Raw genomic sequence first — 14,426 nt, forward strand, 5'->3', positions numbered from 1 at the left:
ACATGAGCTTAAGAACCATTTTAAAAGAAGAAAATGAATTATAAGAAACTTTCTGTGATCAATCACCAAATTTTACATCACTGGTGGGTTTATAAAAAAATGTATCTTTCTACATGTAAATAAAGTACCTAACCCAATCATGATGGCTTGTTAGCTTGTGTAACATGTCAACCCCTAGCGCTATACCAGCAAAAGTGTATGCAGCAGGTTCAACCATGTTGGAAAGATCTGAGTAGGTGGGGTCGGATGAAAGCTAGCATCCTGGTTCTTTGGGTTGGAGGTTGGGCAAAAGACCAGCAACCTAATTTCATCAAATAATCAAAATGCTACAGAAACAAAATCAGGAAGTTTAAACAATAAAACCAGTGAAAGGGGAGAAGTTCTCCGCGAAGTAGTAATGTAAAAAAAAATATTGAAAGAGGTGAGACACAAGTCAACAGACAAAAGTTGGGCCATCTTGATAAAAGCTGTGAGAATGAGTTGGGCCATCTTGATAAAAGCTGTGAGACAGACAAAAGTTGGGCCATCTTGATAAAAGCTGTGAGACAGACAAAAGTTGGGCCATCTTGATAAAAACTGTGAGACAGACAAAAGTTGGGCCATCTTGATAAAAGCTGTGAGACAGACAAAAGTTGGGCCATCTTGATAAAAGCTGTGAGACAGACAAAAGTTGGGCCATCTTGATAAAAGCTGTGAGACAGACAAAAGTTGGGCCATCTTGATAAAAGCTGTGAGACAGACAAAAGTTGGGCCATCTTGATAAAAGTTGTCAGAGTTGGGCCATCTTGATGAAAGCTGTGATACAGACAAGATTTTGGCCATGTCAATAAAAGCTGTGAGAGAGACAAAAGTTGTAATTTTTCACAAAACCAAGCTGGTGGGTATTATTTTAGTAGATGACAAATGACGATTTTAGTAAATGAAAATATTTTTTTACATTGCTCAAAAATGTATGCAGTTCTAAAATTTAAACAAGCAAAAATAATGTTACATATAACTTTTCAACAAAAAACAAGAAAAATAATCTTACATTGTTGACAAACCATTATGATTAAAATGTTACATAATTGTAAAGCTAAAACAAGCCAAAATATTTTTACAATTGTGCTCAAACTAATATAATTTCACTTTTTTATCAAGCAAATTTCAACAGTCTTATGGTAAAGAAATTAATGCAAAATAAATTAATGATTTAAACAGCAACCCAATTATTGGATAGTAGCAACAGAAAAAAGTACTAAAGTTTCAAAAAATATAACACTTTTTTTTTACATCAAAAATATACTTGAATATATTTTATGGCAATTATTGCTGTAAAGAAAGCTCACATTTGTTCTACTCAATAAAAGATTTGTCAGCAGTCTGAAAACTGCATGTGGAGAACAGTTTGGGGTATTTTTTTTTTAAAGCATAAAAACATGTTTGTAAGAGAATACTAACAAAAAAATACACTTAATTCAATGTTATATCTAAAGAAAATTAACTGTTACATTTTCAGAAAGAATTGACTTATATGTCTCCAAACACTTTCACGATGGGAGTCAATATTTTACCAGCAAAATTGCTTATGAGTTTGATATCGACCAAGTGAATTACTTTTTAAGTGAAAGGTTCAGGCAGCAAATTTACACAGACAAATTGTACAAACTAGAGACAACACACAGGGTTTTCATTTCCTATTTCAATATTCATTTAGCAGGTTAACACTAGGTCCCACATGCATATATAATTTGTTTTTAACTTTAGATTATCATTAGTATCACATTATATGTACATATTGGACAAAACTATAAAAACAAAAACAAAATTGTGGAGGCGTGGATTTCATATAGGGAGATATTTTTAAAGCTATTGATATTAAATTTCAAAGATAGGTTTGATACATCATCAGACTTAGAAAACAGTTTCACTAGGTTTAGATAATCAAACAATAGCAGTAGTTGCCCTGTAAAAAATAAGTCGATTAAAATATTAGCGAACCCGTCCACATTTCACAGCAGTCTCAAAAGCAAGGCTGATACAATATTTTAAAACTAAAGTAGTCACAGAGACACCCACAAACAAACATACTTTAATTTTTTAATATTCAGATACACATGCTTCTTCATTAAAACTTTCACTACAAACTTCATAAAGGCATGCTTAGGGTGAAGCTAGATTATTCTTACCACTAACGTGGGAATAAGCCTTTCAGCCACGGTAAGATTTTTTTTAACAAAGGGGTATCAAGTTTCACAGTAGCACTAAGAGAAACAGATCCACTGACTACATTGAACCCAGGCTGGATCATAAATTGAATAGTTCCAAAGTTCCCTCCCATAGCATAGTTAAACAAGGTAACAGTAGTATCCCTGTTCCTTCCACTGTTCCCTGAATGGAAGAAAACAGACAAAACACAATACATGCTTAGACAACATATTTATACAATGATATAACAAAGGTATTAATGATTTACGAGCCGACCCGCAGCGTATCATACGCCGCTATTTAGTTGTTTTATTTTCTACTTTTCAGTAATTCATAATTTGTGAATTCGACAGTACCAATGCTGCCACTGAAAATATTTGCTTTAAAACACTAACCCCCCCCCCCTTTCCCCTAACCCCGACCCTACACCCCCCCCCCCTCGTGAAAGCAGCCTCCTCTTAGTTATTTCTTAGTTGCCTCCTGTAAGTTTAATATTGAACTAAATTATCTGCCCCTAATAGAAACCCGGCTCTAAGGCTCTACGATTTGTAAACATTTAGCTTTGTAAACATTTAGCGTGACCACAACTCACCAGACAATGTGGGGGTGGGGTGGGGGTGGTAGTGATAGTGATAGAGAGAAAGAGAGGGGACTGCAAGGAGGCGCTTGCAGCTTGTTTTCTAACGGCTCCCAGAAGAGAATTATATATATATAGAAGATACTGTTCACAGAATGGAACAAAACATAAACAAACTCAATAGATAATTAGACAACATTATTTATGTAATGAAATAACAAAGGTATTAATTTTTTTCTACTGTTACCTGAATGGAACAAAACATAAACAAACTCAATAGATGATTAGACAACATATTTATACAATGAAATAACAACTGTATTAACTTTTTCCACTGTCCAATAAAGGGAAATGGAGGGAAAATGAAAGTCAGTATCATTTAAATTTTTTAAAAATGTAAATATCAACTGCTAAATTACATAACACTATCAGTTTTAATTTGGAGACAGAAGCATTCTATCATACTTAATACCAGTATTTATTCCCAGTTTAGAGCTGTAATTTTAATCTGCCCAAAAGCAATACACATTTGTTAACACTTGTAGATAATACTAATGATACTTTGTAAAAGATTTGGTGATAAGTATGTACCATTGAAAACTAACAACATTATAAAAAGCTGTGTATTTTGCTTAACAAGCTTATTCTTAAGATGAGTAAAGACCCTAATTACAACTTACAACTTTAAATTTGAAAACACTTTGTAGCTATAACAATCTGCTGTTTCTTAGCTAAGACTAAGACTCATTAATTCCACAGAAGTTGCTTTACTAACAAGGGAAACATTTTAAAATTACTCATCTGTTTATTAACTAATCTCCTAAATTGCCTCCCTTACAACTATAACAACAGACACAAGCTAATGTTTTGGACTTTATAATGGGAATGCAAATCAAATACCTGGCTTTAATAAATTCAAAAAATTTGACAATTTTGATGCGTTATCTGCAGTTTTTGTTGTCTCTGTAGTCTTAAGGTCTTGCTTTGCTGCTTGTAGTGCTCCTTAAACAACACAGTATTAAAAATAACATTTGAGGGCCATTAAGAAATTAAAATTAAGTAAAAAGAAAAAAGACGTAAGTGAAACAAAATAGTCCTAAAAATGTCTTGTTCAGCTTTATTAAAATTATTTTGAGAGGATTTATCACTTTTACATCATACTAGGTTTAAATAGCAATTCAAGGACAATCTTAAATAACCATAGTTTGATCATTTTTTTAATCTAAAGCTACACAATGTTTGTAGGAACCAATTATTAGTTTGAATTGGTAACTTAATTATGAATGCTGTGCTTGGTTTTTAATTTTTAAAAAGTTGATTTATATCTTTTAATAAAATAGTTCTTTATCTTCATTCTAGAAAATAAACATAAACTGAATAACTTTCATTTCTGTTTTTACTTCAGAATTCTCAAAATGTGTAGGCCTATAATAAATAAAGTAACAATTTTTAAGTTGTATAAGACATTTTCAAACCTTCTTTTACATTCACAAATCCACAAGCAGAATTATCCCCTGCGTAACTATGTTCAAGGCACGTTTCTTCTGGGTTGTTGTTGTTTGTCATGTAAGCGAAAAAACCATAGCATGTGCACAAAAATGCCTAAAAAAAAACAAAAAATACGCCCTTTATATTTTTTTTATCAAAATCTAACTAAGAGCCGTAGCTAATAAAAATAAAAGAAAAAGCAGATAAGGCATGTAAAGAAATATTTTAATTGAATAAATGTAAACTGAAATCAGAGCCAAAGGGCAATATGACAGCACAGCAAGTTGACACATATTTTATAGTGTTTGGGGAAATCCACTTTTAATATTACCAATGATGCATAGAGCATTAAAAAATACCTCTCTGAACAAACAAAAATGATATCACACTTACTGTAAAGTGTGAAAAAAAAAATGATATCACACTTACTGTAAAGTGTGAAAAAAAAATGATATCACACTTACTAAGGCGGATTGCTCACTTTCCCCTTGTACACAAATATAAACAACCTCCAGGGAAGTCTTCTTACAGTTTTTGAAATAATCCAATATAGCCTTCAACATTGCAGCAGCAACCCTCTCTGGGGGGTACTTAAGACCCCCCATGCCTAGAGTTGGAAAGGCTATGCTGGTACACTCTTTAGCAGATGCCATTTCTAGACAGCGATGCACACTTTCCTGCAGTAACTAGAGGAAATAATACTTAAGTTAAATCCTGTTTGAAATTCTAATGGAACATATAATTAAAGATGAAAGCAAGGTGGGCATTTTTTTAAGAAGTGACGAGTCAGAAGAAGCTTTTGCCCCCTAGTCTAGGCTGGCCTGCAGATGATGCAAAAACACAATGACCTTACGAAGGCTAAAAATCTAAAACATTTAGATGACAAAAACCAGGTCAATGTATCGCTGTTAAGTAAAAATATGCATATGCATCTTCTTTAGGCTATAATCTGCCTTTTTTTTATTGGAAAAAGCTAAGTAATCTGCTAAACCACGGGTTCCCAACCTGGGGGTCGCGACCCCCCTGGGGGTCGCGAAGGTCTTTCTGGGGGGTCGCCAACTGGTATACTAAACCTTAGTAATTTGAAACAAAACATATATATTTAGAAGAATTTTTAAAAATTCGGCTTCATTAACATCACTGGAAATGTAATAGAGAAGAAACAAAGCTCACTGTACAAAGTTGTTCTCAGTCACGAATCTATAAAATCTTCAAAACTAAAACGTCATTTGAGACGAGTCATTCGGAACACACCAAAAAATATATGGAGTTCTTTCGTCGGTAAGAAGCTAGTTGCAAACGCCAGAGACTTGATCGAACGGGAAGTTTTCACCAGCATTAGTGCAAGCATCAAATGAATTTGCGATAGAAAATGCCCAGCAAAAAAAAAAAAAACCACAGTAGGAGAAAATCTCATCAAACGCTGCATGTACGTAAATGTTAAATAACACATTTTTATTAAAATTAAGCTTTCACCATTGTTTGCTTTTCAAGTTGATAAATCAACAGACGTGAGTTCGTGTTCGCAGTTGCTGGTCTGTGTCTATATTCATGCGGATGATAGCAAAGAAGAGTTGCTCTTTTGTGAAGATAGCATGGAGAAAATAAATATCTTTTTTGAAACTGGATGATTAAGATGGGCTAGAACGGCTGTGGGGGTTTGTACGGATGGCGCGCCATCTATGTTTAGCTCAAAATCGGGCTTTCAGAAAACAGAAAAGATTTAGCTCCCTAACCAATCGACATCAAGAGTCCATTGCTAGTATAAGTCGTAAATTATATAAAACCTGGAGCCTTCAAATAACTGAGCAAAAACATTAATATAGATCACGAGGTTCTGCTCTTCTACACTACAGTACGCTGGCTGTCAAACGAAATGTTATTAATTGTGTTTTTGAATTGAAATCTGAAATCAAATTGTTCTTGGAAGTGCAAAGAAAACAAGACTTTTTGGTATACTTAAAACGACAACGAGTGGTTGGAGAGAGTATCATGCCTAGCAGATGTTTTCGAACATCAAGATAAGCTTAACCTGAAGCTTCAGGAAAAATGAACGAATATTATAACTTTCCATGATAATCTCGGGGCATTTTTATCCAAACTGCAAAATCGGTAAAGAAATTAAATCTTGGAAATATTGTAAATTTGAGAAACTCTGCGGTGTGGTAGATGAATCTGATTGTGAGATAATTAAAATTTTGAAAGAAGCGATTTCTGGGCATCTTGAATCTCTTGAAAACGAACTGCATCGCTATTTCTCTGAGCTGAAAAAAAGAATAATCTGCATTTACGCATTGCCCATTCTCTTCTTCCCTTGATGTTGCCAGTGTTTCTTCCAGACTTTTTTCTCCGGGGGGGGGGGGGGGGCACTTGAAATTTTCGGGGGGGGGGGGGGGCGGTAGACTTTCTTCGGGGGGAGGGGGGCGGACACTGTTAAAAGTATATATTTTCTGTATAATTTATATAGATTTTATTTCTTTCGGGGGGGGGGGGGGGGGGGGGGGCGGTAAAAAACATTTCGGGGGGCTTTGCCCCCCCCCCCCCCCCCGAAAAGATGCCTGGAAGAAACTCTGGATGTTGCCAGCATTCCCGATGAATTATATGAATGAATTCTTTGATTTGCAGAATGATTTCGAGTAATATGAAAAACTGCAGACACAATTTTGGTGTAGTATTCACCATTCATAGCCAAACGTAAAATTGATTGACTTTTCGATAATATATTTTCAACACTATTCTTCGATTAAAAACAAAATTAAGATAATTATAATGTTGGCGTTAAAAAAAATTAAATTTAATTAAAAAGTTAACCACGAAGGTTTAGTGAATAGTATGCAATTTTACTCATGCTATTAAAACAGTTATCAAGAGTAGTTCATATTGAAAGTCTACTAGAAAATCTTATTTTAGTGCTTATTAATTTCCATACTAATTTCGGCTTTTTTAATTCTATGGGGTCGCGGGTCACTTACTTTTTATAAAAGGGGGTCGCCACTCGAAAAAGGTTGGGAACCACTGTGCTAAACCATCTTCTATACAAAAGAATTATGTCCCTTTCTGAGTTTTTTTCCCCTCCCCCCCCACTAAGACTAGAGTTCACTGGGCTATCCTATTCGAATAAATGGGAATATTTTTCACTTATAATCCATCAATTTACTAACCACATCATTGCCTTCCATCCAAATGAATAAACAGATAAACATGAGATGTTGAAAATTTGTTGACAAGTTGCCAGGAAGGGTCATAACAACTTCTCCAAATCCCAGCTCTTCTCCAAAGCCCAGCTCTTCTCCATTCTGTTAATATTAGTTGTGCAATATTAGTTTCATACATTCAAAACCAAAACTAAAAAAAATATTTGTTAAACATATTCGTATCAACAATTTTATAAATTACAAAAACTGTTTAATGCTTAAAAATAAAACTCTGACACTACATGATCAAACAATTGAACTTTTTTTTTTCACAGCATTCACAGGACGTAGTGATTTCTATAACATTAAAAACACTTAACAAAAAGATTTCATTTATTGATTGTTAGAAAAAAAAAAGATCTTTTTAATACAATTATTTTCAAAATATATATGATACTCCTGCACAACTAGTTCTCTATGAGGATAGATTTATCTGAAATAAAGCACTTAACCGTCCTTAGGAAATCCTGAACAGATGGTCCTGCTTTTTCGTCTATAGTACTAGTTACCTTGCCTCTTTTTAAATTCTTGGATTTATGAATGGAACTAACCATCACATCAGCCTTAAAATAAAAAAGACATAAGCTTGATGATAATATTGCTGGCGCAGATAAAATATTACATAAGAAAGCTTAACCTTTAACAATTGCACATTAAAAAGATATATTAAATTCAGCCATCACATCTTGTTGCAATTTACATTTTACTACAGTACATTACTGCCACAAAGCTACTTAGTGTCACAATGTGTATGTTTATTGACATTGAAACCCACATCTTCATTTATTCTAGCAGTAGATGAGTAGGTTATAGATCCCCTTACAATCAAGCAGCCGGCACACTTCCACACCTTAATTATATATCTATATATATAATTCTCTTCTTGGATACCCTAGAAAACCAAACTGTAAGCGCGCCTAGCAGCCCCCTCTCTTCCTCTCTAAGCATATCCCTAACACCCCCACCCCCACATGGTCTGGTGAGCTGTGGTTCATGCTAAATGTTTACAATCGTAGAGCCAGGTTAAGTGACAGCTATTAGGGGCAGATAATTTATTTTGAAACGATTTTAAACTTAGGGGAGGTAACTAAGAGAAGGCTGCTTTAATGGGGGGGGGGAGGTTAGGGGAAAGGAGGGTGGGGGGGGGGCTATCATCCTTAACGACCTACTGATAGAGTTTTAAAGCAAATATTTTCAGTGGCAGCATTGGTACTGCATATGATTCGCCGCTTGTCGGCTCCTACCTTATATTTTGTCACATTCAGTCAGTGAGCAAGATCAATTAAAGCATGGAAAAACATGATTGATTGCCTACTCAGTGGCTATGTTGGCCAGTTACTCTCCTTTCACACAAAGTTCACTCCAAATATTATACACCCAAAGTACAGGAATGAAAGGTTAATTATCCATTCTAGGCTTGAGATTTAAATAGTTTAGTAAAAATAGTTCAAATAACTTGATCATCCTTCAAGAACCCAAAGTATTAATTTTAAAGTTAGTATTGTTATGATCATTCAGATAAGGCTAGCTATTTAATTATGCTCTCACAGCTAGGGATAAGTACCATTCAAGGTTTAGAAAATTATTGTGCCCACCTAAACATCCAACTTTACTTTGTGCAATTTTTTTTTCACAATGATGTGTAATTGTATTAATTAGAAAACTCAATACAGTGTAACTCAAGCAGGAGGGCAAGGTTAACCTACTTGAAATCGCTAAATTTATTTACAATTTTTTAAAAATTGAATGATTTTGAAAGGCCACTTTTTGTTAGTAAACAAAGTTGGCATAAAAGCCTAAGATAGAAAAAATACATACTTTTATAGTGAAGATATTTGTAGGACACAGTTCTATTCTGGGATTCATTCTTAAACTACAAGAAAATTACTTATTTTAATCAGGATCTGCTGAAAGAGTGAAAATAAAATATTCAAAATAAATTAAATGTTAAGAAAAAAAAACACAAAAACAGGAGAAACTTTAATTCCGCAATATAATTTGTTATTTGCAGTGTTTCTTTCAGGCATCACTTCAGGGGGGAGGGGGATATATCCCCCAGAGAAGAATTTGTAGAGAAAATATATACTTTTAAAGTGTCACTGTCCTCCAGCAGCAGTGGTGTAGCTTAAGGGGGGGGGGGGGGGGGAAGGGGGTTCCAATTTTTACCCGGGGACAAACTTTCAATTTGCATCCCCCCACTGAAACTTTCGATTTGCACCCCCCCTCAAACTTTTGATTTGCACCCCCCCCCCTCAAACTTTTGATTTGCACCCCCACCTCATACTTTTTATACATATACCGAGGGGTCTATGGGGGGGGGGGGGGGGGGGGGGTAATGACCCCCCCCCCCTAACCCACCCCTGCATACGCCACAGTCCAGCAGAAAACTTAGTTCTTTCGGCCCTAAAGTATCAAGTGCACAGACCCCCTGGAGAAAATAGTCTGAAAGAAACACTGGTTATATACTATATATAGCAAGGCTTAACTAACACTACACAATGCCGTTTTCAACACTCAATGAGTCATCCAATGCTATAGATGGGTGTTGGGAAATTGCGAGGCGCGAAAAGCGAAATGGCGAGGCGGGTAAACTGCGAGAAGGGTGCAAAACCGTCGGTTATGTGACATTTTTGGCTCGCATTTTACCACCACCCGATACTTAGGCAGGGTGGTGGTAGGATGGGAAGATATCTGCAAAAATTTTACCGCGACCGATTTACAGTGAAATTTGATGCAGACTTCATCAAAGACGTTTTGTTTACACTGTCGCTAGACATTCTGATGATGATTTGTCAACTTCACCATCTTTTGTGTTGACTAGAAATACCACCTTATTCGAAACCGCCCGAAATACCACTGATGATAGAACTTAGTTCTTTTGTGTCCAACACCGTGGCCGCCAGCTGCCACCACCGTGGCCGCCAGCTGCCACAAACATATATTTTTTTGGTGTAAAGTAATTTAGCTTTAATACGTAGCAGAATGAACCCCTGGTGTGGCCTCAACCTACAGGTGGGTTTGTTGCATTGAGTTAAATATAAACTCAAACCAATAATAATATATATACACGTATAGTGTTGTGTGTTGCACAGTAATACATTTAAACTAATAAACTAAATAAATAAACTATCTCCCTTTATATTTATTAGCGATAATTAAATTAACTAATTAATTAAGTAATGAGATTACACATTCCCTGTATAATTTATTTTTACTATTTATTTAAACAACTGCTATATTTTAATACCACCCTCTCCTTTTCTGGAATTAAACGTTACACTTTTGACCCCAACCACGTTAGTAAATTTTTTTTTTTTTTAATGCGGTGGAGAAGAGGAGGAGGTATGTATACTCATTGAAGCTGACCGAAAAATAGTTCACCAAGGTATTGACCTTAAATGACGTTGCAGCATGCGGTATACTATTTTCCCTCGAAAAATCAAGGTAGTATGATATTAAGGTCGCGCATTGTCTTATCACAATGTAGACTTAATGAGTAAAAATGGGACGGCTCGAAATGTATACCGACGTATGTTAAAGTTTTTATATGCAATGACTGTGACCGCTCAAACCCCTAAAAAGGCAGTTTATTTTTTTATTTTCTCGCGTAGATTAGGCCTAGAAAATGTGAGCGGGCGAGAAGCGGGCGGTATTGTTCAGAATTTTGAATATCAATAGATTTTTAAAATATATTCTAAAATTATATTCTCTTAATGAACTCACATTAGCTGACAAGAAAGCGAGAGTGGGCGGTCATAGGATGTTAAGATTTTTTAATATAGAGATCTACATAGGGCCTATAATAAATATATAAAAAATCCTAACTAGATTTTAAAAAAAAAAGAACAACACACAACGTGCGTGATACATCAGCTTCTTTAGTTTATAACTACAAAACAAAGAAACATGAAACACATTTTCTTTTCGCAAACTGTGTCTTGCTGTTTACCCGTGATTCCGCAGGTATGACTCGCATTTTCTTCTTGCAGTTTACCGCCTCGCTATTTTGCTTTTGCGTCTCGCAGCATCCGCCATAGATAGTGATAGAGGCATAGGAGAGTTTTAAATTTCAGCAAAGTCTTAATTTATCATTAGATCAAGTTATCATAGTTCAAGTATTAGTTTTAATTTTTAATAGAGGCTAAATTTAAAATTAAATCACTAAAATAGGCCTAGGCCTAAATAATTTTAAAAATAGTTTAATATAGACTACTAAATAACTAAGTCTAAATCAAATAGTCTCTACTCTAATGAATGAGTCTAAAATCTAATACTAGATCTAGATCTGGATATACTAAAAATACTAAACTAAATACTATTATTACTAAATTATTAATATTACTACTCTGCTTTATCTTTCTTTGTCTTTTTATATTTTATAGGCCTAATTTGAATCTATAATTAATTTTTTAAAGATCTAGATCTAGTATCATCATTATAATAATTATTATAGTTAGGCCTAAATACTAAATAGTGTAATAACTGTAATAAATATACTAAAAAATAGTACCTACTACACTAGCTACAGTAGCTAGATCTAGATCTAGACTCTAGTACTAGATCTAGTTTACCCGAGTAGTTTACCGTTTGTTTACTGTACTACTCAGTACTGAGACTCAGTTTGCACTGTTACGTCTTAGTCTCTTGAGTCTTGGTGAAAATTAAATATAGATCTAGATCTAGAATCTAGACCACACGTCTAAGTCTATCTAGATCTATATTCTAGACCTATTTTTAGATTTATAATCATAATTTATTATAAGCTTTTACGTTTTTCACTTTCACAAACGTAGATCTAATTTCTAAGCTAAGCTGGAACTGAAACCGAAACCAAATTTTTCGTAGAACTGCCAAAGAATGCTCCATCTTTTTAAAAATATGTAACTAAGGGGACATGGGAATATGCAAAACGCGAAATGGCAAGGCGGTAAAATGCAAAGAGGAAATGTGAGACATACCATTTGTTTTTGACATATTTTTCCCACTGTTTAGCGCAATTTCCATTCTGGAGAATTGCGTTTATTAACCCGTCATTTCTGGATGTATGAATGTATGAATGAATGGATGGATGGATGGATGGATGGATGGATGTGTGTTCGCAGCTTTAAGTCGTATCTCCTCCTCAACGAAGCAATATCGATGACTAGTTTCAAAAGCAATTATGTTAAGCAAGTTACGAGGATGAACATAGATAAAAAAAAATCCGGGTTTCTTTCATGGATTTCCCGGAAAAGCCAAAAAACCTCGGAAAAAAATGCAGTTTTTGGCCCATATCTCGGCAACCAGACCACTTAGCGACTTGAAACATGTACCAATCAATTCCTGCCATAATTTAGAACAAATGTTTCAAAAATATCCTTTCGTTCGGTCACAAAAATTTTTTTGAATTAATTAAAATTTGGACCGAATTTAATAAAAAACGTTTAAATAACTAACCAATGGTTTTACTAACCCTGCTCTTGATTTACGCTACGACAGAGCTATTTTTAGATAACACAAGGAAATTGCGCTAAAATTGTCACTAGACTTTTTTTAATTACTTGTTTTTTTTATCTATATTTTCTCGAGATGTGCGAGAATTTTTTTAACAAGGCTAAATAATGTATCTATTATGAGTGTTGTAAGCCTATTTTTATTTTCTTGACCAGGATCTAGCTTTTTAAACTGTTCACGAACTACTAGATCTCATAGTCCGAATATGCCGAATCCAAAGTCTATAACTTGGTTTCTCATTTTCTCATATGATCGCCCGCTCACGTTTTCTTTTCAGCGGGAGAAAAATAACGACACTGTCGAGGGGTCATTGTGAGTTCACTTTGGTTTAGAGGTCGTCCATAAATGACGTCACACTCGTAGGGGGAGGGGGTCAGTTATTTTGTGACGATGTGTGATGAGGGGGAGGGGGGGGGGGGGTTCAGAGGGTGCGACGTCACACTTTTGCTTTATAGAAACGAAATGTTAGAAAACGAATTTTAGACGTTATTTAGCGTTTTAGAAAACAGTTATAATATACTATAATAGGAATTGATTAAAATACTCTATTTTGACATATTTCTGACAAGATTTTGGAAAAATATCGATTAAAAAAAAAATTCAACTGCAATTTTGAGGGGGGTTGTAGGCTGAGGTGTGACGTCATTTTAGGGGGGGGGGCTATGTGACGGAAGGGAGAGGGAAGGTAAAAATCGTCAAAAAAAGCATGACGTCATTTATGGATGACCCCTTTAGATATCAGAAGCATCTGATATCAAGAACATTGCTAGATCTCTATTTGAGATTTCGATGACTTCGCTTTTGTTTTTCCCCAAGCAATTTGAATCACGTACGCAGAGGCGTAGCGAGGTGGGGGGGGGGGGGCGGGTAGGGCGGACCGCACCGGGTGACATCATTTAGGGGGTTGACACCAAGGCAAAAAAAAGCAAAATATACAGAGAAAAATGATATTTCCACTTAATTAAGTGATTAATCCGAGTGTTAAATAGTCTTTTAAGAGGTGCAAATCGAAAGTTTGAGAGGGGGGGGGGTGCAAATCGAAACTTGAAAAATTGTCCCCGGGAAGGGTTGCTACGCCTCTAAGGGGTGACACCATTAAGTGCCGCACCGGGTGACACCCGACCTCGCTACGCCACTGAACGTACGTATGTTAGGCCAGTGTGAGTTCATAAAGAGACTACAGCATACTTGATACAATTGTTGGTAACGACACTTCTATTTTTTGCCCATAACCAAGCTGAAGAAAAAACAGGCCTATACTTGGGGTCATTATGAGCTCGCACAAGCATTAGCCCTGACAGCGCAACTGTAGGGAAGCGTATACTGTATACGCCGGGTCTCTTAAGATGTAGCTTTTATATATATATATATATATATATATATATATATATATATATATATATATATATATATATATATATATATATACAGAACGGCAACATTTAACAATAGGCCTACTTTAAATAATTAATATTGTTTTTAAAATG

General features: G+C 35.1%; 1 protein-coding gene across 4 annotated transcripts; it reads right to left on the minus strand.

Moving 5' to 3' along the window:
- Nucleotides 1-1,095: 1,095 nt before the first annotated feature.
- LOC131949230 (uncharacterized) lies at nucleotides 1,096-12,254 on the minus strand. Of its 4 annotated transcripts, none has more exons than XM_059311028.1 (8): nucleotides 12,031-12,254; nucleotides 9,265-9,353; nucleotides 7,899-8,009; nucleotides 7,414-7,548; nucleotides 4,717-4,938; nucleotides 4,240-4,366; nucleotides 3,665-3,766; nucleotides 1,096-2,370 (listed from the first exon to the last, which is right to left on the minus strand). In XM_059311028.1, exons 2-8 carry the CDS (start codon nucleotides 9,310-9,312, stop codon nucleotides 2,171-2,173), a joined length of 945 nt encoding a protein of 314 aa, XP_059167011.1. In that variant the 5' UTR covers nucleotides 9,313-9,353; nucleotides 12,031-12,254; the 3' UTR covers nucleotides 1,096-2,170. The 4 variants fall into 4 exon arrangements, with proteins under 4 accessions (XP_059167011.1, XP_059167012.1, XP_059167013.1 ...); XM_059311029.1 differs by having other exon boundaries at nucleotides 12,217-12,245; XM_059311030.1 differs by having other exon boundaries at nucleotides 9,265-9,350; nucleotides 12,031-12,072.
- Between the last annotated feature and the right edge of the window lie 2,172 nt (nucleotides 12,255-14,426).

This window comes from Physella acuta, unplaced genomic scaffold, assembly GCF_028476545.2.
Source record: "Physella acuta isolate Inbredline_101_S28 unplaced genomic scaffold, ASM2847654v3 ptg000678l, whole genome shotgun sequence".
NCBI lineage: Eukaryota > Metazoa > Mollusca > Gastropoda > Physidae > Physella > Physella acuta.

Excerpts from the sequence above, each read along its gene's own strand:
- LOC131949230 (XM_059311028.1), bottom strand. The coding sequence starts at position 9,312 with ATGAATCCCAGAATAGAACTGTGTCCTACAAATATCTTCACTATAAAA. Across the intron at positions 8,010-9,264 it reads CAAATATCTTCACTATAAAA|GCTGATGTGATGGTTAGTTC; the intron begins GTATGTATTTTT and ends TTTTATTTTAAG. Across the intron at positions 7,549-7,898 it reads TTCAGGATTTCCTAAGGACG|AATGGAGAAGAGCTGGGCTT; the intron begins GTTAAGTGCTTT and ends TAATATTAACAG.